This window comes from Pezoporus occidentalis, unplaced genomic scaffold (genome assembly GCF_034315485.1).
Source record: "Pezoporus occidentalis ecotype Australia unplaced genomic scaffold, CSIRO_AGI_Poc_V1 ctg118, whole genome shotgun sequence".
Lineage (NCBI taxonomy): Eukaryota > Metazoa > Chordata > Aves > Psittaciformes > Psittacidae > Pezoporus > Pezoporus occidentalis.
The window spans coordinates 5,218,336-5,240,375 of record NW_026912972.1 but is presented as its reverse complement, the minus strand read 5'-3'; the positions used below and the strand labels follow the sequence as shown (position 1 = coordinate 5,240,375).

At 43.9% G+C, this 22,040-nt stretch overlaps 1 protein-coding gene across 1 annotated transcript in view; it reads left to right on the top strand.

Moving 5' to 3' along the window:
* The first annotated feature begins 232 nt into the window (after positions 1 to 232).
* The window catches only part of ABCA12 (ATP binding cassette subfamily A member 12), an 85,767-nt gene continuing 63,959 nt past the window's right edge, over positions 233 to 22,040 (top strand). Inside the window, exons 1-3 of the mRNA XM_062603527.1 lie at positions 233 to 301; positions 4,278 to 4,371; positions 19,893 to 20,040. Of these exons, the coding sequence (XP_062459511.1) occupies positions 233 to 301; positions 4,278 to 4,371; positions 19,893 to 20,040 (311 nt within the window). The remainder of the gene's footprint in view (positions 302 to 4,277; positions 4,372 to 19,892; positions 20,041 to 22,040) is intronic.

Sequence of the window (22,040 nt, the reverse complement as noted above, 5' to 3'; positions counted from 1 at the left end):
ACCTGTTGAATTTGCTAGAAGCTATTGCTGTGAGGACAAGAGCTACATTTCCTGGGAGTACAGCAGCCACAAGTGGATGAAGTAGCTGCTTTAGAGCTATGCTGTGGGGAAGAGGAAGAGGCTTGGATATTGGACACTGGATGCCCATTTGGGTTAGAGCCTCTGCTTTTGCTTCTTAAGTCTGGGGAGGAAGAACACGCAGCCCCTTTGCTTTTGGTCAGCTCAGCTAAGGATGGCTGCACTCTCTCAGCACTTGAGGATTCTGCTCTGGAAGAACTGGCTCAGTGTCAAGAGGCAGCCGGTGAGTGTGACAGGGGGAGCCTGGAAATCACAGGAATTGAGGAGCAAGGGGGGCACTGCAGGAGAGGAAGGTCACAGTTTTAAAACAGAAATACTTTGAAGGTGATAGATGCAGAGGGAAGGAAGCGAACGGCATGGAAGTGAAGATGAGCCTTTTTAAGCCAAAGTGATTAGGTCTTGCATGAGGGCTCAGGAGTCTGGATTAAGTATTACAGATGTCACTGTTGATGTCTTGGGCAGCAGTCCCTGCAAACAAAACTATGCCCAAACTCATGGGCAGACCATTTACAGCAATGTCCAGAGATCAATCTGAACTGCAGCAGCACCAGGGAGGAATATGTTCCTTTGGGTGGCATTGTGTGTCCAGACAAAGCCTGGCCAGTAGTTTTGCTCCAGTCTGATTTCAATACAGCTGCACTGTGATGCCATCCTAAACAATGCTGCAGCTTACGGACTTGCATTGCGACAAGTCCTCTTGGTAGTAATCCAAATGAGGTGGGTTTTAAACTTGCTTTGCTTAATGGAAACCTTGGTGGGTGCAGAAAATGCTGACAAGAGAAAAATGGCCATGAAAGGTGTGATCTGAGGATGGAGTGAAAGGCTTCCTATCACCACATGCTTCTGCAAGGTGCATTCTTACCAGTCCTGTCCTGCCTCTTGGTTTTGGAGCCTGATCTAGTTAGGTGCTGAGTTGACCTGACTCCTTATCATCCTCCGTAGGAGCTGTGGATGTGCTGTGCACCTCAGAATATCTTTCACTGCTGTCAAGGATACAGAAGACTTTTTCTGGGATGCAGAGGAATCCCATCAAGTTACCTCTAAGTTCTCAAGAGAAATCCTAACAGCCTTGTTAAAAGCAGAAAAATTGCATCTCTTTCAGCTCTTTTGTCCCCAGAGTCAATGGTAACCTAAGCCCTACCTGTACTTCTGACCTCATGGTCTCACTTGCTTTAATTCTGTTTTCCTGAGGAGCTGAAATATCAATTCTATAGAATTGAAATGCCAATTAAAATCTGGCAAAGTACTGATTATTTTATGGAAGCATTCCCTGCAACCCTCCTTCATTTCCTTCTCTTGCTCCAAGTTAGGGAGCTTGCTTACACTGGAGAGGGTGTGAGGAGGTAAACCCAGATCTCTGCTCCCAGACATCCTGATCTCTCTATTCTCCTGCTTGTGTTTCTTGTTTTCACATGTGTAGTCTGCCTTCATTTACAGACCAGGCTTTTAGAAAGCTTTTTTCTTTATTTTAGCATGCTTGTTTTGTGAGAAAATGTTCTGTTGTGCTGCTCAGTTTCTGATTAGGAGTGAAGGTTGCTCCTGCTGCTGCAGTGGTGTTGGCTGCCCTCACTGGTCTGATGGGTATGGCTGACACCAGTCAGCTCCCCCCTGCAGACTCATGTGCTTTTCTTCTCTGCTTGTCAGCCTTTCCAGAGCTGACAAACACATTTGCTTCTGCCTTTTGCCTTACACTTTATTTCCTCTGTGAGCTTTCTGCAGATCCCCTGGAGAGAGTGCCTCTATCTGTGCGCCATGGGGAGAGCTACAGCTTGCTTGGCTGTCAATATGTTGAAATCAGCTACAGGTCTGCATCCATGGCCAGGGAGTGCCTCAATAGAGGTTACTCCTGCTGAGACAGGAACAGTCATGAGCTTAGGTGGCAACCTTCTCAGGAGCAAGGTTTGGCCTGTGTACCAAGGGGAACTGGGGAAATCAATGCCTCTTGCATCTCTGCCACTTCTAGGCAACGTGGTTGTTTAAACAGAAGGAGGAGGGAGAGTGTGTGCCTGCATCCAGAAATGCTAAGTATGGTCTGAGAAATTAAATCTACTTTTAGCAGCAGAATAATCCAGCAACCAAAGGATTATGCAACCTACCTCACAGAGCTTGATGTCCCAAGAGCCAAACTGAGATTGGTTATGGCTCCATTCAAGTCAACATGTTCCACCTGCAAGCAGTTTGGCCAAAGTGGTTGTCTTGGGTTTTGTGAACTAGAGGTGCCCGTCAATGGGAATGCTGTTATGTTGCAACTCGTGTGCCCAGCTACTAATTCCAAATGAATCAAAGGACAGAGGTACTAAGGGAAGAGCTGTGTGGAAAGTGGGGAGCATAAACCCTGTTTTAGCTTAAAATGGGGAGGTACAAAGATTTCCCCGAGTAGAAACAATCGGCATCATTTCTTGCCCCAAGAATATGACAGATCTCTTGCCCTTCCTTTAGGCATCTTCTGACTAATATCAGATTCTGTGCTGTTACCCTATAATTTTACTTTAGCCTACATGGTACTAAACAAGGAGGATGTGTTAATAATCCTGTTTGCTTGTGAATTAATCAGAGCTAAACAGCATGTTTGGGACTGATTATAGAGAAATCATATGATATAAGAAAAATGAAAATATATTAGTTTCTGTGGTCAGTCTTGTTAGAAGTTGTATATATAAAAACAGTAAAAGTACTGTCTGTGAAAGCTAAAATGTTGCTGAATGTTGAAGGTAGGGTGTGAGGATGGAGGCACGGACCCAGAGGTAGAGTGCAAGCTGGATCATGTAGAGGAGCATCTTCTCTGAAGGGATGTGTGGGGAGGTGCCTTGTGGTTTGATGTTTTTCAGTTGTGTGCTTTTGAGGCATGAATCTTACTCCTAATTCAAAGGCTGTGTCATCTCATCAGGGATGGTAGGGATGGAGTTGCTGTGAAACAACCATCTTTAAGCTGAATTGCTCTCCAGGATTTGTTTGTTTGTCTGTCTGTTTTTATGTTCCAGTGAGTGTTTCAGGAAATGAAAACACTTATGGGCTTGGAATTACATTGGAAAACCAGTTTGGGGTAATATGTGCTGATCTGGAAAAAAAATAGCAATGCAACAGTGAAAAATGGGATGATTTTGAAGAAAGGCATCTTTGCAGCTTCCAAAATTGGCATGAAAATAGCACAGCAATTTTGCAACACACGGTAGTTTGAGCTTAACTACTGGTGGATGGAAAGCTCTATGCAGTAGCCAGCTAGTGCAAAAGCAGTTGCTGATTTAAATAATTGCATTTTCCTAGCTTACAAAACTCCAAGGCATGCACTTTTAAGACTGACTTTGGAGCTTCTGCCTAGGTTGGTTTACTATAGTAGATGATTAACAAGCTATATTTTCTTCATTCTCATCCACTGAGACAGTCAACCCTGTGTCAGAGGCAAGACCTCTATAAATGTTCATGGGTTTTCCAAAATGCTAGGCCAATTTTATAGCATCTCTTCCATCTCAGCTCTAAATAGAAAGGTGCCAGGGATTTGGGCTGCTGGGGTCAGAAGCTCATATGAAGGATCCTGGTGAGTGATTGGTGCTCAAATGTGACTTCTCCAGTTGACTCATTACACAATTCCACAAATACCTTCCTTCCCTCTGCTTTGAGTTGCACTTCTTTTTGATGAATACTATGAAAACATCCTTTCTTTCAGCTCCGCTGTGAGACTCAACTACTGTTTGTGAAGAACAGTGAAACTTTTTGGGGAAAAAAGTGCTGTAGAGTTGCCAATTTACTTGTCAAAACCTTACATTTTGGGGTATAATTCAATCAAAGTCATTTTTACCCATTGTTTGAGCAGCGACAGTCACTGAAAGTGAAAACAACCTTTCACACTTCAGCTCTTTTATCTTGTGACCACTGCTTCCAAAAGTCTTATACATCTCAGTGTGCTTTTGTTATTACATAGCAGTGTCTTAAAGCTGTGTTGTCCTCTTATAATCATCAGCCAAACTGAAGCCCAGAAAGGCTTGTGTTTCTTTCAGACTTGTTATTTGTTCTTAAAATCTTACATAGTCTTTTCTTCCTGCATAGATAATACTTGGGTTTAATTGTATGTATACCAAGACAGGAGTGATTTACAGAGCATCTCATTACTCATTTAGGGCAGCACTTGCACATTCCAGCCAAGTTCTGTGACACATCCATGTGACAAACATAACCAATCTATTTTCATTGCTGTTTTATAGGTATGGTCGTTCATTTTAATTTCCTGGCCTGTGGTTGTTTTCATAATCTTGGCCATTATCCGTCTCAAATTCCCTCCAGAACCACAGCCAAACTGTAAGTAACTGGTTTGTTTTTATGTCTTTGGGATTTCGGTCTCATTTCAATGACTGATGTGTTAATTTGATGTGTTTTGTTACTTTTACAAATTGGGTTCTTTATAGTTTCCAGTGGAGATTTCCTGGAATGCAGAATGCTGTAAATAAAATGTGTGTGTTCCTCTGAGGTTGTTTCTATTTTATTTTTTCCAATTAGCTTTATTATTAGAAAACAACTTCAAAGCACTGTCTCACTGAGAGGCACTCAGTGCTGTTGCTGACAGCAGTATGAATTTACATAATAAATTGATGGACAAGAGGGCAGTTGGTGGAGATCTTCAGTAAAATGAGTAAGGGCATAGGCTTCAAGTGTGATTATGAAGGTAAGGTAACAAACATGAGATTGGTCAACATGAAGGATTTTACCTTGTGTGTGTTACTGGCAAGAAGTACCAATTTAGGCAGCTTGCTACTAAGGCTCAGCTGAAGAGTGGTACCATTTTTGGCTCCTGGGACCTGATGATGTAACTCTGTGAGCACTTTCTAGCAAGTCAAAGAACAGCTTTTTGGGTGGGTGAATATCTGTTGGTGGTTAAATGAGTGAAGAGTTTGCACAAGCTGTTTTGTGCTTGCAAGCCTTACTTCCTGGGTCAAGAGAACACGTCTGCATTTCAGAGCATGGGTGCACCTTGATCTGCTCTAAAACACACTGATTTAGTGAGTGGTCACTGTCATCAGAAGCAGCATGTCCCAGCCCTGGGCACATTTGTTCATGAAGCGATATAGTAAAACAGAGCAAAGAGCTTATCCAAATGGAAGCCTTTTTCCTTTTCACAGTGTTAATTTTGAATTGGGTGAAATCTCTGATTCTGCTGTCTGTGGCCTCAGAAGTGCAGCCTGAAGGAAGGGGAGAGGAGTGAGTAAAAGGGCTGAGACCCTCTTTCCAGTGGTAGCCTGCCTTTGTGTTGGGAGGAATCAATCACTGAGCTACACTCTTCATTCATACACCTCTTCTGCTCAATAGAGGGGTTCCTTGTTGCAGACACCCTAAAAGGTATGCAAGATTCTTGCTTCATGTTGCACAGCTAGCCTGCTGAATCACATCCTTGTGCTGCAACACAAAGCTGTGAAGAGATATTATTGAGAGCCACAGTTTCCCAGCACAGGGTAGGAATAGGACCTCAAAAATTACCATGCACCAGCTGATTGACAGGAGAGACACCAACAGGGACGACCTACATCAGGCTGTTGTCAACTTGATAAGAATAAAGCCCTGACATGGGCAACTTTGGATTTGTATATTTAGGGCAGGGAGACTGCTGCAGGGGGAGAAGAGGCAGTGTCTGGCAGCAGTGAGGGCAAGCAGTTGGCTTCCAGTCTTTGTAGCCATCAAGCGTGTAAAATACAGCTGTGAGGAATCTTCTTCCAGTCTTTGTAGCCATCGTGTGTATAACATGCTGGAAATACTCACCTCAGTGACGTTATACTCTGATTAAAGTCATTGCTTCTGTATAATTTGTGAGAAACGGCCACTGTGAAAAATACTAGATACGCATTTAGGATAGCCCTTGTCCCAGAGTGCTTGCAGCCTAATCTGACTAAAAGTTTGTGTACCTCAGGTTGTAATCAGGGATGGGAAGGCTGCATAAATAACTATCAAAAGTGTCATAGGAAATATTTAATGGAGAAATATCCTTGGTGTCTTAGGGTGGTCTTTTGACTCAAAGCCCATCTCTGTTAGTAAAAGGCCAGTTATATCCTTTGTAAGTTCTCCCAGACTTGAGGGTGCTAAGGCCCTGGAAGAGGGTGCCCAGAGAAACTGGCTGCCCCATCCCCAGCAGTGTTCAAGGCCAGGTTGGATGGGGCTTGGAACAACTGGTCTAATGGAAGGTTTCTGTGCCTGTGGCAGGGGGTTTGAACTGGATGAGCTTTAAGGACCCTTCCAACCCAAACCATTCTGTGGTTCTATGCAATTCCCTTGAACCAGTTGAAGCAGGAAAGACAGGAGGAGGTACTTTGTGAAAGCCCCAGGTCTTGCCAAGTGTGGAAATGGCAGTCCTCCCACGCTGCTCCATTGGTTGTGCTTTCTGCCCCAGATAAATCAAGTAAGAAGAATGTCAAGAGAGCCAGCTGAATGGTAAAATATGATTTTTTTTACTCTACATGGCTATTAGTTTGAATTTATTTTTATTTGGAGCACTTTGGCTCTGGATGATTGCATCTTTGAATTAATGGATTAGAAGGAATGTTCTTAGGAAGAGCAAGTAGCTCTGTCAGTTGTGCTTTGCAGGAAAGGGGGAGATTGGGCAGGATCTTTGGACTCATCCCCTTTTCTTCCATAGGTAGATTCTATTTTGAGACAAGTATCACAAAGTACGCAAGTCTGTCTACCTTAGAAGTGGATAATAGTAACTCTCTATTGAAAGAGATGCTGGAAAATAATGATTGTGATGTATTCTTGTGATCCAGATATTCAGATGCCACCTAAGAATCCCAAGGGGATGGAGAAGAACGTTAACCAGAGCATCAAACAACCAGTTTATGCTGCTTTTCTAGTTAAATAAGGATAGCCTCTTGACTATTAATAAATTAATTTTTTTTTTGACACTTGGAAAAAATGTATCAACTTTTTGCTTGAAAAGCAATAGAGAAAGTATTTGTGAACATTCTTTTCTATTAGAACTTTGGACACATCTAGGAAAACTATTACAGGAGGGGGTTTTCTGTTCATCTTGAACAGGAATAAAATCCACTTTATGCTGAGTTCCAACACCTGCCTTAAAAAACACAACCATTAAGTAGTGATAAGAAGCTGTTTCAGTTCTGCTGTCATGAAATTACTGTAGGTGGACCAAAAAAGTCAAGAAGCCCAGAATCAATGACACGGAGATAGAAGGAACTACTCAAATGCTAAGTTTTGGGACCTTAGTGATAACCCCACAGAAAATCAGAGTCTGTAAGTTTCTCTCATGTATTGAGTGCCACAGAAATATCATGAAATCTATTACTTGCTCAGTTAAAATAGCTCAAATTGAAGACAGTAAGGTCTTCTGAAGGATGTCTAATACACATTCGATATATAGAGAAATTACCAAGCAAATATCAATCAAGAACGAGCAAGTGGCAAGAGCTTCCCACAAGAGCAAGTTGCTTTGAATGATGTGTAGTACCTAGTGCAAGGGGAGCTTGTGCCAGACTAAAGTCCGAAGGGAAATGCCATGTCAATTAAATGTCACCCATCAAGAGGATGCTCAAAGGAAAACTCAGAGCTGAAGAAAACAAGGAGCTGAAATCCATCTGTTATGTAATTTTCTTCACAACTAAAGCATCTAGAGGAAAAAAACACCTCTCTCCTTTCTCCCAGGCATCTGTCTGATGATATATACCCAGGTCAGCAGAGATTGTTGTCAGGAGAAATTGGAAAGATTTCTCTCTCTTTGCATACCCAGTTCCTGTGATGATCTGAGAGTCTAACCAGACAAAATCCCCATCCAACTTACTATGCACATCACAGCTGTGGCTTTTTGACCTTGCTGTTACAGCATCTGTATTTGCTAGGAGGTATTGGGATGTGTCACATACATGTAGAATAAGCTCTGGACTGGAAGCCTGCAGTGTGAAAGCCACTGAACTGGGTTTGATGGTATCTTCCAGTCTTCTGTGCCTCTATCACCTGTTCTCTGCAGTGAGTAGGGATAAAAGTCCCTTTCCATCACTACTGGTTTTTGCAAGGTATGGGAGCTGTATATGAGATACAATCTGTTCCTCAGGTCTCAACCCACTCAGTCTACAGAGAAGCCCAATTACACTCCTGGCTTTAACTAGCACTGTTACACCCTCCCTGCCTGCTTTCTTCCTTTTCTGTTCCCCTTCTTTCCCGTCTTGTGAGTTTTCCTCGTCGTTATCCTCCACAGAAGCTCTTCTGGATGTGATTAGCAGTCCACTCACTCAGAAACCCTACTCTTCAGTGCTAGACACCACTCGGCTCTGCTCCTTTGGCTTTCCAAGGGACAGCCAGTAGGCTCTTAAAGCCATACCTCATTCTGCATAGAAAGAAACTGTGCTCTTGACTCTGGCCTTAAATCCATCAGTTCTGCCAGGGAATTTGTTCCCTGAACATTTTCAGTGAAAAATGTTCTCAGTGTTTCTCAGTGAAACAACTCCTCCCACAACTTCCACCTGGATTTCATCACCATTGTGGATACGCCTGCAGGGTGTATTGCATTCATTCAAAGGTATTTGTGATGGACTCAGTAGCAGTGCTCCACAAGGCTGCTCTTTGCAGCTAATATTTGTGGGGAATATCCTAATAGTTGAGCACTAGAATGTTGGCCAGTACCAGCATAGCTGCTGTGGTCTAGTTTAGAGCCAGAGCTGCATGCACAATTATGTAGGAGCAGCTTCTACATAACTATGTAGGAGCAAATACTCTGCTCTCATTCTTGACTCCAGTGCTCCTGGGAGAGGGCCCAGGAGAGGGGAGTCTCTGAACTACACTTCATCCAGTGTTACTGTGATAGGTAGCTAGGATTTGAACAGGTCCAGAATTGGCTGGGAAAATTAGTATGAATCACAGTGGAGATCTGAGAATCCTTAGGAGAGAGGCTGTGGCTTGTGGTACCTGCAGACACACCTTTTCTATGACTTCTTTGCTGAGGACTGTTGCCATGTTAGAAGTAACTGAGGCATAAATTGCCCTGGTTAGAGCAGTGTCAAAAAAAGGAGGATACTCTATATTGCTTAAAAGGATAAATGCAGATAGCATCTGCTTTCCCATAGCACTGAGGAAGCAGGTAAGGCAGCTGGTTGTGATGGGTGCAAGGTTCTGCCAAGCACATGACAGGCAGTGCCTGTCACTCTCCATCACCCATGCCCCTTTGGCTGTTGCAGCAATGTGGTGGTAGATGAGTTCAGGGGGTCCTGCCCTGGGGGTCTGCATAACTAAGGATGTCAAACCACTTTCAGCTCTGACAATTCCCTGCCTCAATCCCAGCATGTTGCTCTGATGCAGAAACCCCTACATTGACTTTGTCCACAGTTTCTTCCAGGAACAGAGAAAGATCTTGAGCTGGGTTGATTCTCAACGTGAGTGATGGCTGTGTCTGCTAGTACATATGTGAGGGTAGATGGCATGAAGCAAGCTGACCACAGCACTGTTCTTCCTCTGAGATACCATCCTGGAGATGAGAAAGCTCTGAAAAGATGCTTGCACTTTAAAGGATTTTTTTTTCACAGTTGGAGGGACCTGAAATAATTTCTTTTCCTAATAGTATGGAAAAATGAATAGGTTCCCATGCTAATTACAGGGAGTTGAGTTGGTGGCTCAGCTACATAGGCCACTCCATTCATTTGGAGAAGTCATAGGTATTTATGCAAGGCATAATCCATCCCAAGGCTTCAACCTACTCTTTACAAGTACATCAGACTTCCAGATCTCCTTCACCATTTGACTGTGGTGGAGCAGCCCCAGTCCTCGTTTTCCTTTACTTTGCTTCATTTTCCTCCCCTTCTTTTCTGTCAATTTTCTCCCCTTTTCCAAACACACACATCTCCACATCCCTGATGCTTTCTACAGACTCTTCCACCTTGTGAGGGGTGGCTGAAGGACGTTTAGAGTTGGAGCTCCTGAGTTGCCACTGTTGGGGCTTTTTTCCTCCTTACTGAATTACAACAGGGCATTGGGGCAGTCGCTTAATTCTGACTCCCTGAGGCAGTTGAATACCAATGGTGGGACCTAGAAATGCAAACTTATTTTCCAAACATGCTGAACAGTTGAGCTTGGGCTGAAGTGAGCAGTTGTTGATGTGTGTGTTTCTGGAAAGTTCACTTTTGTTTAAAGAATCTAAACCTGGACTCTGGAGACTACATGGAGGCACTCACTATTGACACGTTGGTTTAGTAAACACAGCTTTTGTGCCGTTTTGGGCTTTTTTTTCAAGAGTCTAGATATGGATTTAAGCTTTTAGGTTCCAGGTTCTTGCTGGGAATATCCTGAATCTCTTCTCAGGTCCTGTTTGTGTAGTGCCCTGCTGCTTATTTAGACAAGAGCAAGTTGGCTCTATTGCAACAAGACCAAATTAGCCTTTTCTGCGTTAAATACTGCTTGTAAAAGCCCCGTAGGAAAAGGACTAGTGCACAGTTTCTCTTCTCTCTCTTGGTGTGTTTGTGCTTCAGGCAGTGTAGCATCCCTCCACAATACAGTCAACCTCCAGTGCCATCCCTGCTTATCAGCTTTGTCATTTCACCATCTCAACCCAAATTTGCAATACCTCTTAGGAGGTTTCCTTCTCCCTCCTTTGTTCTTTTGCTTGGTTTGGGGGTTCTTTCTCCTCCCTTTACTTCTCCTACTCCTTTGCAATTTTTATGCTCTCTGATCTTTCTGATATCCCTGATCAGTACACGAAACCAACACAATCACATTCAAGTGCTGATTTTGAATTTATTAAATCAGGGGGTGGGAGGTGAAGGTCTGTGGGAGAGCAGAACTAGCTTTCCTGGTCTTAATAAGCATGGAAGCAGATGCTGTCTGCTCTGGGCTGGTCTTATTTAAAGAGCCTGAATTGCTCAAGGGAAGAATTAGGCAACGAAATGCTTCCACCATTGAGGCCATCAATACAGAGAGGAGTCTCGCAGTGAGTTTTCTGCTGTTTTGATCTCACTGTTGTAGGCAGACAGCTGAGGACATCGTGTTATTGAGACACTAGGGGAAACAACGATGCTGTCGCTGTAAAGATGGAAAATGCAAGCTCTTGAATCTCCCCCAGCCACACTGGGCATCTTGGGGGGAATGGATTTATCTGGGGTCCTGCTGAACTTTCATTTTGAGAAACAGGATGTTGGAACTGGCATATGATTTCTAAATCAGAGTAGGCTGTGAGGTACACAGGGAAACTGATGTATGTGCAAGAGATGCAACATTTTTGTTACATAATTTATACAGGGGAAATAAGAAAATCCCTCATAATTCATATGAGGGAAGGAATATGGCTAAGGGTGAGACTGCTTAAAGCATAATAGGAAGGCAGAGGGGGAATGTGCATTCTCCAGCGACACTGAGACTTGGCCTAACACCAGATTGCCATTACTAGCGTGTGTAGTGGCTGGTTTCACTGTGCTGTGTGCCAGTGTGACTCTGATCCAATAGATACTGAGGCCTTTTGGTGTCTTGCAACTTGGGGGTAAGCTCAGGGAACCTCTTCTTTGAGTGCTGACTGCTCAACAGGTGAAATTGAAGAAGTCAGTGGCAGTTCTGCTGGCTGGCTAAAAAGAGGGTGAAAGAGACTGCCTGCTCTCTCTGGAATGGGTTTAAAAATGGCTTTTATGATATGAAAGGCAACAGTGGAATAGGGAGTGCAACACTGAACCATTAGTTCTGCTCCAGCACTAATGTCTGGAGCATGTCTGAGTAATCCCGTTAAAATCAATAGGACTAATTACTCCTGTGGGCTTTGGAGACACTCCTCAAGATTGGGGCTGTGCTGCCAGGAACTGTAACACTTACTGTCCTCACCTGTTTGTTGCAATAAGTGTGGGGCTAGCATGGGCATTGATCTTGCAGGTGTGAAAAGGGTAGAGGAAAGTCTCAGCTGGCATTTTCCTCCTGGCCCTGCTCCCTCATTCCCATGTAGCTATGGAGGTCCCTTTCTCCAAGGTCACATGTGAGTTTCAGTATACATGAATGTTACAGTGTCACAGCAATTCAATTGCCATGGCAATTAAATATTCTCTTATCACAGATAAGGGATAGGCCAGTCATCTATTTGGGGCTTTAACCTGGTCTAGCAGAAGGTGTCTTTGCCCATGGCAGGATGTTTGGAATTAGATGAGCTTTAAGGTTGCTTCCAACCCAAACTATCCTATGATTCTATTAGGACCATTCCTCATGTGTGTAAAAAATACCCTGCTTCAAAATTGATCTTATCCCATAGATTTGATGGCGGGGTTTAGTGTTTGCAGAGAGATCAAAAGTCCTAACATTATCATAAAGATTTTCTACAAAAAATAGGCAGCTTAATTTGTTACTGATAAACAGATGTGAACCAAGCTGGAAGTGGGCAGATGCACGTAGTTGAAGAGGAACAGTATCGTCATCATGTCATGACACAGGCATGTTTGTCTTTGGCTGTTTAACAAATCAAAGGCATGAAGTTTAAAGTAATGCTGTGTGAGTATGGGAAAGATGAGAAAGGAGGTGAGAAGGTTGTGTGTACACAATATAGTTAAACATTTTGCTTAGAAAGTAGCAGTAAATATTTTCATTCTGTGTTGTGACTTCTTAGACAGACAAATATAAATCACATCCGATAAACTCACTCTGGGTTAGACTCCCTGCTGCTGCTTGGTGATGACTGAGCGAGTGTGTCGGACCACAAAGCGCAGTGTTCCTTCCAACACTCAAATCTTCAAAGGTTAAAGGTTTCTTCAGCTAGAATCTGAAGGGATTGAATCCAAGGGATCATAGAATTATAAAATGGCTTGGGTTAGAAAGGACCTAAAGATCATTTAGTTCCAACCCCTTGCTATGGGCAGGGATGTCTCACACAAGTCCGTGTTACCCAAGGGTCTGTCCAGCCTGGCCTTGAACACTGCCAGGGGTGGAGCATTCACTACTTCTCTGGGCAACCTGTGCCAGCGCCTCACCACCCTTACAGTAAAGAACTTCTTCCTTATATCTAACCTGAACTTCCTCTGTTTCAGTTAAAACCCATCATCCCTTGTCCTATCGCTGCAGTCCCTGATGAAGAGTCCCTCCCCAGCATCCCTGTAGGCCCCCTTCAGATACTGGAAGGCTGCTATGAGGTCTCCACGAAGCCTTCTCTTCTCCAGGCTGAACAGCCCCAGCTTTCTCAGCCTGTCTTTGTATGGGAGGTGCCCCAGCCCTGATCATCCTTGCGGCCTCCTCTGCACTTGCTCCAACAGCTCCATGTCCTCCTTATGTTAATTATATTTGGTAGCCACTGCCAAGTATATTTTTGTGAATGTGTCCAATTCTTTTATAAAGGAATGTCTATTTTTCAGCATACCGCACCCCATGGCAGTGAGTTCCACAACATTTTGGTATTTTATTTATTTATTTATTTGTTTTTAAAAGTCACTTTCTCTCCCTTTTGCCTGCTACCTCATGATCATAATGTGTTTCTTTGTCCTTGTGTTGCAAGGGATGGTCATTTACTCACCCTTTTCATTGCTGATCATGGTTTTATTTATTTCTGTATCAAACCACTCTTTGGCCATCTTTTTCTTTGCTGAAGAGTCACAGTTGTTAAGTCTCTTTGTATGATTGAGCAATGATTGAATGCATTTTCACTTAAACACAATGCTTCCTAATGAAGCCATTTGCTCATTAGTGCCTCTAATTCACCAGTGAGGGAACTGAGATTTGTATGGATTTTTTAAGAACTATGGAAGGACTTAATGCATAAGGTATATGCAGTATCAGAGTGTGTGAGATCTGAAGCCAAGAGAATCTTTTCATGGCCAAGAAGTTGTAATGATATGATACTGAACTATGGGAGGATAGAAAACAGAAAAACTCACTATGCCTTTTTAAATTAATCGTGAAGGAGGAAGAAAATACAATTAATGTACCTACTTTTATTTAAGAAAGCCATTCATAATGGAAATCCCACATCTTTGATAAGGAATAAATGGAATATAGATTTTGTCTGGTTTTGCAGGATAGAGGGCAGAGCAAGGCAGGAAGCCCTGAAACCAGATATACAGTGTGGGCAGAAAAGGGAGAAGGAATGCATGGGTGATCTTTCGAAAGCAAAAGAAATGGTTGGAGTAGCTCCTTTTTATTTAAGGGGATATGTATGTTCAAATGATGGGGCTGCAAAATATCTCTCTTAGTAGCAGAGCTGGGACTGGGGAATTGAGGGAAATGAAGATGCTTAGCAGCACACTGGGTGAGCTGGTTGGTAGTTTACACAGGAGACCACTAGAAAATACTACCTGTTTCCTTTTCTTTGTTCTGATGTGGATAATAATAGCTGCTGTCCTCACAGCACTGATGTCCTTTGGCTCAGGCAGCCTCAGGTTGAAGGGAGTAACACTGGGGTTCATGGTGCTGTGCCTGTATTCTGTTAAAAAAAACAGTAAACAGTTCCTTGAAGTCAGTGCCTGACACCTCTGCAATGAAAGCAGCAAAATCAATGTGGCAACATAGAACATTGTCCAGGTAGATGGAAACACTTCAGTCAATTTCAATTAATCTTATTGATCGTAGTGAAATAGTACTTTTAATATGTCTTATGTGACATTTATTATTACCCTGACATTTTTCATTGTTATTCTACCAAGCACCTTTACTTGAAGGAAAGATGTTTTGCTCATGTTGAAGGAAAGTATGTTGTAATTTACAATATTCAGGAAAGTAAGATAGTTTTCTTCATTTTATTTGGAATTTCACATTTGGAAGCAAATGTGAAAATGCCAGGATTTCCAGTGGCATGCATGTATTATAAGTATCTTGTATTTATTAAGACTACTCTGCGCGCCTTTGCTCTTCTCAGCTCTTGGAGATGTGGTTGGCCTGGCTAGATGATACTTGAGCATGGAGAACCAGCACTTGGCAGCTCTAAGCCCTTGGCCTCTTCTGCCCTTTGGGATTCCTGTCTTGTTTTCTTTAGGTTCAGTGTCCTTCTTTCCATGGTGATAGAAAATCAAAGCTCTCAGTGAGAGGGGACAGCAAAAGCCTCTGCACTTGGGATTCTGCTGCTGGCAAACCCAGGAGTCAGTCTTTACTAACAGAATACAGATCTGGGCTCAGATTTTGTTTGCAGACAAGTCAGTTTGACCAGAAATACGCTGGGGTGACCTCTCAGATATGGGGCAGCTGTGGGTGCACTGATGTCTCCCTCTGGGCTCATAAGCAGTGTAGTGGGACCCTCCGAAGGTAATTGTAGTTTTAGGAAATTCAGAGGTTTAAAGCTAAAGGCAGTGGGGAGAATGACAAATTATGCTGTGTTGTGAATCTGCTCTAGCGTGTGATGTAGGATCATAAAGATGGGGACTATAGGTCTATGTAGATCCCTATTCCTTGGATAGGAATCCTATCTTTCTATCTTCTGCAGCATGTAGGAGGCTGAAGGGATTCCCACCAGTAGAAATATCACAAAAGTCAGTAATGGTGATGTTCTGTTTCAGATTGTGAAACTATCTCCATCAAATCCTGTCCTTTAAAATTTGAGGAGCTTTTGCAAATTCCCTTCAGTAATGTTTCATAGCTAGTGCTTATGTTGTGTACTAATGCAGCTGACGCGCTGGATAAATCCCAGCCAAGGGAGGGACAGGTACTTGCAAGTGTTTCCTAAAGCACTGCAGGGAGTCAGGAGCCAACTTCCTCCCTGGCTGTCTATGCAATGGTGTATGAGGCTGGCACAGGTAATGAATTTACATGTGTGGGCAGAGCAGCCTGTGTGGCTTTGGGGAGTCACATCTCCTTTCCACAAGCAAGGGGATGGAGGATGGAAAGATGGAGCAGGGAGGGCGTTAATCTCTTGACTCACCTTCTCATCAGTAGATTCCTTCCTCTGCAGGATGAGAAGGAGTTACAAGAAAGAACTCTGGGGCTACACCATGTTAGTCTGGGCCTCGGGCTCCTGAATCAGCCATGCTTCCTGCACAGTGCCTTATGCTATGGCTGCTCTGATCTTAGGTATGCTGGACAAAGGCAGCATGGTCAGAAGCTGAGCTTGCTGTGACTGTGCTGCTCAGCTTCTATTAAAGTTGTTGGCCTCTGTGGCCCTTGAAGGACAGGAAGGGCTTAGAGCACAATTCTGTAAACAATGACTGAGGGAACTGGGGTTGTTTAGTCTGGAGAAGTTCAGGAGGGACCTTATTGCTTTCTACAACTGCCTGAAAGGAGGATGGAGCCAGGAGGTGGCTGGTCTCTTCTTCTAAGTATCGAGTGATAGGACAAGAGGAAACAACCTCAAGCTGCTCCAGGGGAGGTTTAGACTGGGTATTCTGAATAATTTATTCCTTGAATTGGTATTTACGCATTGTAACAGGCTGCCCAGGGCAGTGGTGGAGTCGTCGTCCCTGGAAGTGTTCACAAACCATGCAGACGAGGCCCATAGTGACATGATTTAGTGGTGGCCTTGGTAGTGCTGGGGTAAAGGTTGGACTTGATGATCTTAAAGGCCATTTCCAACCTCTTTGTTTCTATAATTCTATGATTTTCAAAGCAGTATGAACAGGGAGACAAGTATTTGGTGGCTCTAATGGTGGTGAGATTGACTGCTTGTCACCTGGGAGTGACAGACCTGTTACACCAGTCTGGCCACCCTGTTCTTGGTTCTGTGCAGCCCGTGTGTGAAGAACGCAGTGTGCACAGTATGTCCCCTTCAGCATAATCAGCTGTCACATGAGAAAGCAGGGGTGGAATTCATCTCCCAGTGGAGTGTGTCTGTGGAAGGGGTGCCTGCATCTGAACCAGGTGTTTAAACTTTATTTGGAGTCAGTGGAGATTTCCTCCATGTAGGCAGCAGAGCTAATGTAACATCAATCAATTTCATCACGATGCATCCTGTGTGTTATTTAAGTGCTTGACACAGAGGATGGTTATGCTGATACTCAGGGTTAAGAACCAACATAGGACTAACTTAGAGCAAATGGGAGGTCAACTCAGACATTTCAGATTTTTCTGCGTCATGGTCTGCTTGAAGAACCTCCTTAATTCTCTAACTTCAGTCAGAGTCCAGGCCTCTTCCAGAAAAGTCCCCTCTTCATTGCCGAGAACATCATGAGGTTACATCGGTTCATGCCTGCAGTGATTCAGTGATGGATCAGGCCCCATGGTTGTACCCAGGTTCCAGCAAACTGCTCAACATCTGATGTGAGTTCGCAAAGCCTCCTTGAATACCTCAATCACATCAGGCCAATGGGGTCTTCACAGGCATCGTGCCACCACCATGAGTAGCAGCACTTCCAAATTATAGGTCATGAATTCCTGTCTCTTTATTTTTCAGGCTGCTGTTCCAAAATAAAAAGCTAAGAAAGAACTGATACCATCACTGTGTTCTTATGCTGTACATAAGAACAAGCATATTGCGAGCATCAGTTGCTTGTGGTACAGCAACTGATTGTTTAATTGTCCATTTTGGTCAAAGTGTACCACCTTTAGGTCCAATTTTATTTTTTTTTTTATTACTACATATATCTCAAGAAAGTGTCTTCCTCTGGATTCGTCAGGATCTCTTTTGTAATTGCCTCTACACATCTCACATTGCTCCAGAGAAGACCAGTGCTCCCCAAGCTCCCAGCCTCATCCTTTCATTCCCCACTCTGCCATCCTGTTACACAGCTTTAGCTGCTCCAGGTCTACTAAGAGACATGGGCTTAGATCCTGGCCCTGGTCATCATTTGTAGATGTTCTTTACCGTGAGGGTGGTGAAGCACTGGCATAGGCTGCCCAAAGAAGTGGTAAATGCTCCAGTGTTGAAGGCCAGGTTGGACAGAGCCTTGGGCAACATACTGTAGTGTGAGGCATCCCTGCCCTTGGCAGGGGGTTGGAAGTGAATGATCTTAAGGTCCTTTCCAACCCAAGCCATTCTATGATTCTGTGTGGATGGCAGTGGAGGGTATAGCTGTTTCTTTCCGGGCTCCTACCTGTCTCATTATGGTTATGTTCTCTATCCTGAACCTCATGGCTTCCCAGGCCTTTGAAGCTTCATTTTGGTAGGGGCACTGATAAAGTGAGGTCTGTTGTGCATTTTTCGACTGGCAAGTAAGTCCATTTCCTGCATGGGAGTGAGGGTGCGGGAGATCAGAAGGAAGATGAGAGGGAAAAAGGCCATTTTGCGGGGTTGCAATTGGTAATCTCAAAGGGCAAAACATCCCAGACAGGGATGTTCCGACAAGGATGCTTCCAGATTAAAGTGCCCTACTCTAAGGTTTTGCTTGTGGGCAGCAGGTTAATTACACTTCAAAACCTGTATAGTGGTGTGTTTTGTCCTTTGGCCCCAACACCTGAAGGACTGCCTGCCTGTAGGGATAAGAAAGATCTTTTGCCCTCCTTGGTGCTCTGTGATTACCAGGAGCTGGCTCAGCCTGCTGTGTAACTTCTGGTGGCCTGGGGGATGCAGTGAGTGTTGGGGGAGCTTCCCACAGCAGGCAGCTTTCTCCTCTGGCAGGGTATCTCCTTTCATTTTCCAGAGCAGTTCTCTGTTGAGGCATCCAAGAGAATCGCAGCACCACTCAAAATGGGTGCCTTTGACTCTGCAGGTCTCAGCAGAGCTCTGTGCCCAACACTCTCTGGCCTGAAGTAGTGGGAACTCGTGCTAAACCATGAGCTTTCACATTCTGATCGAAAAATGCAATGCACACTCATGGGCTGTAACCAGCTGTGCTGAGGAAAGCTCAGGAAAGGCAAGTCTTCTTCAGGGAGACCAACAGTCATGTCCTCATCTGGCACTGCCATTCCCTTTGGGAACATTTCTTGTTTGAGCACTGCTATAATTAATAGATGCAGTACAAATGCAGTATGGTGTCTTTGTTGGAGGGGTTAGAGACAAAGCTGTGCCAGGGTGAGAGTCACAGGTCATCTTTCAAGACTAAAGAGTAAGGTAATCTATTACCACAAGCCTGCCTGTGGGCCTTTTGTATATCTGGCTCCTTCCCATAGTAGAAATAATAGCAATGTCCTTTGCCAGGTAATTTTCCAAATGATTATTTTAAATAATATGTTGCTGTGATCCAGCAGAAGAGGTTTGAGATTTATTAGGATGTTTGTCACTGAGAGGAGAAGCAGCTGGTGAACTCTGCGGGCTGGCAGTGAGCAGCATGGGGCAAGTGGCACATGAACTACTAAAGTCGCTAATTACTCAGGTCCACTCTGTGCTTGCAGAAATGGGAGACAGGGACATACATCTCACCCCACAGTGCTGGCTACCAGCAGCACAGGTCACCAAGCAGATGGTTCAGTAGCTGCTCTGAGACGGCAGGAGACACAGAAGGGGTGATGGTGCTAGATTGCTCCTCTTCCTTCCCTGGACATGTCTGCACAAAGAGCAAAGGAGGTGCTATATCCATTGCCCCTTCCTGTGGTAAAAGCTGAGACAGAGCCCTCTTATCAACCTGGCTTGAAACTGATCCAACAAGGACTTGGAGAACATGCTCTTATGAGTGCTTCAGGTTACTTTGGACGTATGCCTACTTTTATTTTAGTTTTTAAAGGTAGAATTAGGATATAATAAATAGGGTGCTTCTGTCATTTCTGGCCTGTTTCTTGCATTTTTGGAGTGGAGGGGGAAATCTGCAGTTGCTTCAGGGCCAACAGGTATCTTACAAATAGCTTGACTCTTTTTCTTATTAAAAAAAGCGCCTTTCATGGCTTTGGCAGTGTTGAGAAAGTGTTTCTATTGGGATGTGGCAGATAGTGCTGCCAGGGTGGAGTGAAAGAGCCTCACTGAAACTGAGAATCAGTCTGTGGTTTGGGAAGAGAAAATAACACATACTAATAGAAACACATGGCAAAAAAAACCCATGCATGTCCTCATCATAATAATGACATTTTCTTTATCCTCCTTCTTCTAGGTTATCTTGCACCTCGAAACCTTCCTAGTGCAGGCTTCTTCCCATTCCTGCAAACCGTGCTGTGTGATTCAGATGCCAGATGTAAAGGCACACCATACATACCAGAAGATCTACTGCCAAGACTTAATGACATATCATCTCTCAGACTGTAAGGGGATCTAAATATATCTGGGTGTTTCAAGCTGTAAAGCAAAACTTGCTTTGAGGTGGAGGGAGCAGCCATCGATGTCTGTATGTACTGGTGTGTCTGTAACAGAGATCTCAGATACCTGTTATAACACAGATATAGTCTCAGATATCTGAACACTTAGAAATGAGAATATAGGCTTCAACATGGGGCACTTTAAAAATCTTCATACTGGGGACAGCTATCAGTAATGTGTCAATTGATCCAGGCTTGGTAGTAGAATTTTAGTCCCTGAGAGGAAAAATGCTTCTGGTCACCCAGATTAGAGCAAATGCACTTTTGTTTTTTTTGGCATGATTGTGGCTCAGGTCCTTCAGGGTGTGAGTGGGTAAGATCTGCACCAAGAGCAGCCCAGCCTGCTGGTCTGCCACTGTGTCCATCAGCTGAGGATGCTTTGACTGGAAATGGCAAATGTTTCCAAACAGCTCTAGTTCGAGGTACATTTGTTCTGGAGAGACTGCTCTTTCAGTAGGTCCCCCAGGTGCCAGCCAGACTCAGTCTGGTGTCCTCTCTGGAAGCCATCAAACCTACTGGGAAACAGATGGAAATGAAGAAGTTTTTGCCCACGAAAGCATGTAGATTTGCAGCATGGAGCTGGCTGGCCATACTTTGTTGGAATGTCAGTTTGTTGAAGTGTTCAGTGGAGGCATTTTGATTTCATTGATATTTCAGTTGAAGCCAAGTAGCATATGCTTTGATACATGCCAGCCACAGTTGTTTGTATGTCTTTGCTGCCTGGTTCTGCACACACCTGGGGAAAATGCCACTCTGAGTCCTGGTTGTTCATCCAGAGCTGACAATCTGGGCATTTTGCACACAAGGTCCCTGGTTGCTCATCTTTGCTTTCAGGTGAGAGGCTGTTCAATAGTGGCTATGTCAGAGCCTCAAAACCTCCCTTGGCCAGAGCTTGAGAGTCTGAAGAGCTAAAGTAGGTCCCATAGTTTCCACTAGACAGCCCATTAAAAAGGGTGAGGGATCTTGGGGTGGGTTGCTTCTTAAGCGTCCTCTTTAGTGCAGAGGACTGGCATTTCCTGGGACAAGTAAATGGTCAGAATGTCTCCATTGGTTAGAAAGAATCTGGATGACTAAATATATGGATGACTGGAGGTGAATCCTAATCAAATTCAAGGTCACACAGCAGAGGAGCACAGAGCCACATAGAGACTGGATGCCTGGATTCACAGCTCTTCCCTCATTTCCTCATTGCAATAGTTTTTTCTTGGGCATGTTAAACAATGGTTAATTTGGGGTATTGAAATGAAGAAATGGGAACTTCTAGTGCCAAAGCTTGAGATTTTCCATGGGTTTCAATAGCTATAAACTTTCTGGGTTTGGTTTCTGTATAGCTGTTTAGGAAATAACTGTTTTTTCCTGCCAACTGAAAATCAAAGGATTTGGCTAAACTGTAGTTCAAGTCACATGAGTCATTAATAAGCATCTTGACCACTATTGATGCTAGTAGTTGGCTTTGTGAAGTGTCATACAGCTGTGTGTGTATACCTACCCTTGTGTGGTGAATGTTAGCCTTATAAATACACTGTATTCTACAAGAAAAAATCATCAACTATTAAGTAGCTATAGCAAAACTAGCAGGACAGAAGGTACAGCTCTGAATATAAAACCACGGGTGAGTTTGTCACAAAGGCAAACTATTTGAGCAGTGATTTATATCCTCTGTCTCCAGGGCACCCACCTCATTCAGCAGTGGGCCTATACTGCTTCTTGTGTTAGTTTTATTTGCTATGTATTTGAAGAAGCCCTTTCTCTTGTCCTTGACCTGACTTGCCAGATTAAGTTCCAAGGAGGCCTTAGCTGTCCTAATTGCTTCCCTACATCCTCTAACAGCTGTCCTATATTCCTCCCAAGTGGCCAGCCCCTCCTTCCATAATCCATAGATTTTCTTTTTCCGTGCGAGTTTACCCAGCAGTTCCTTGTTTAACCATGCTTGTCTCCTGGCTCCC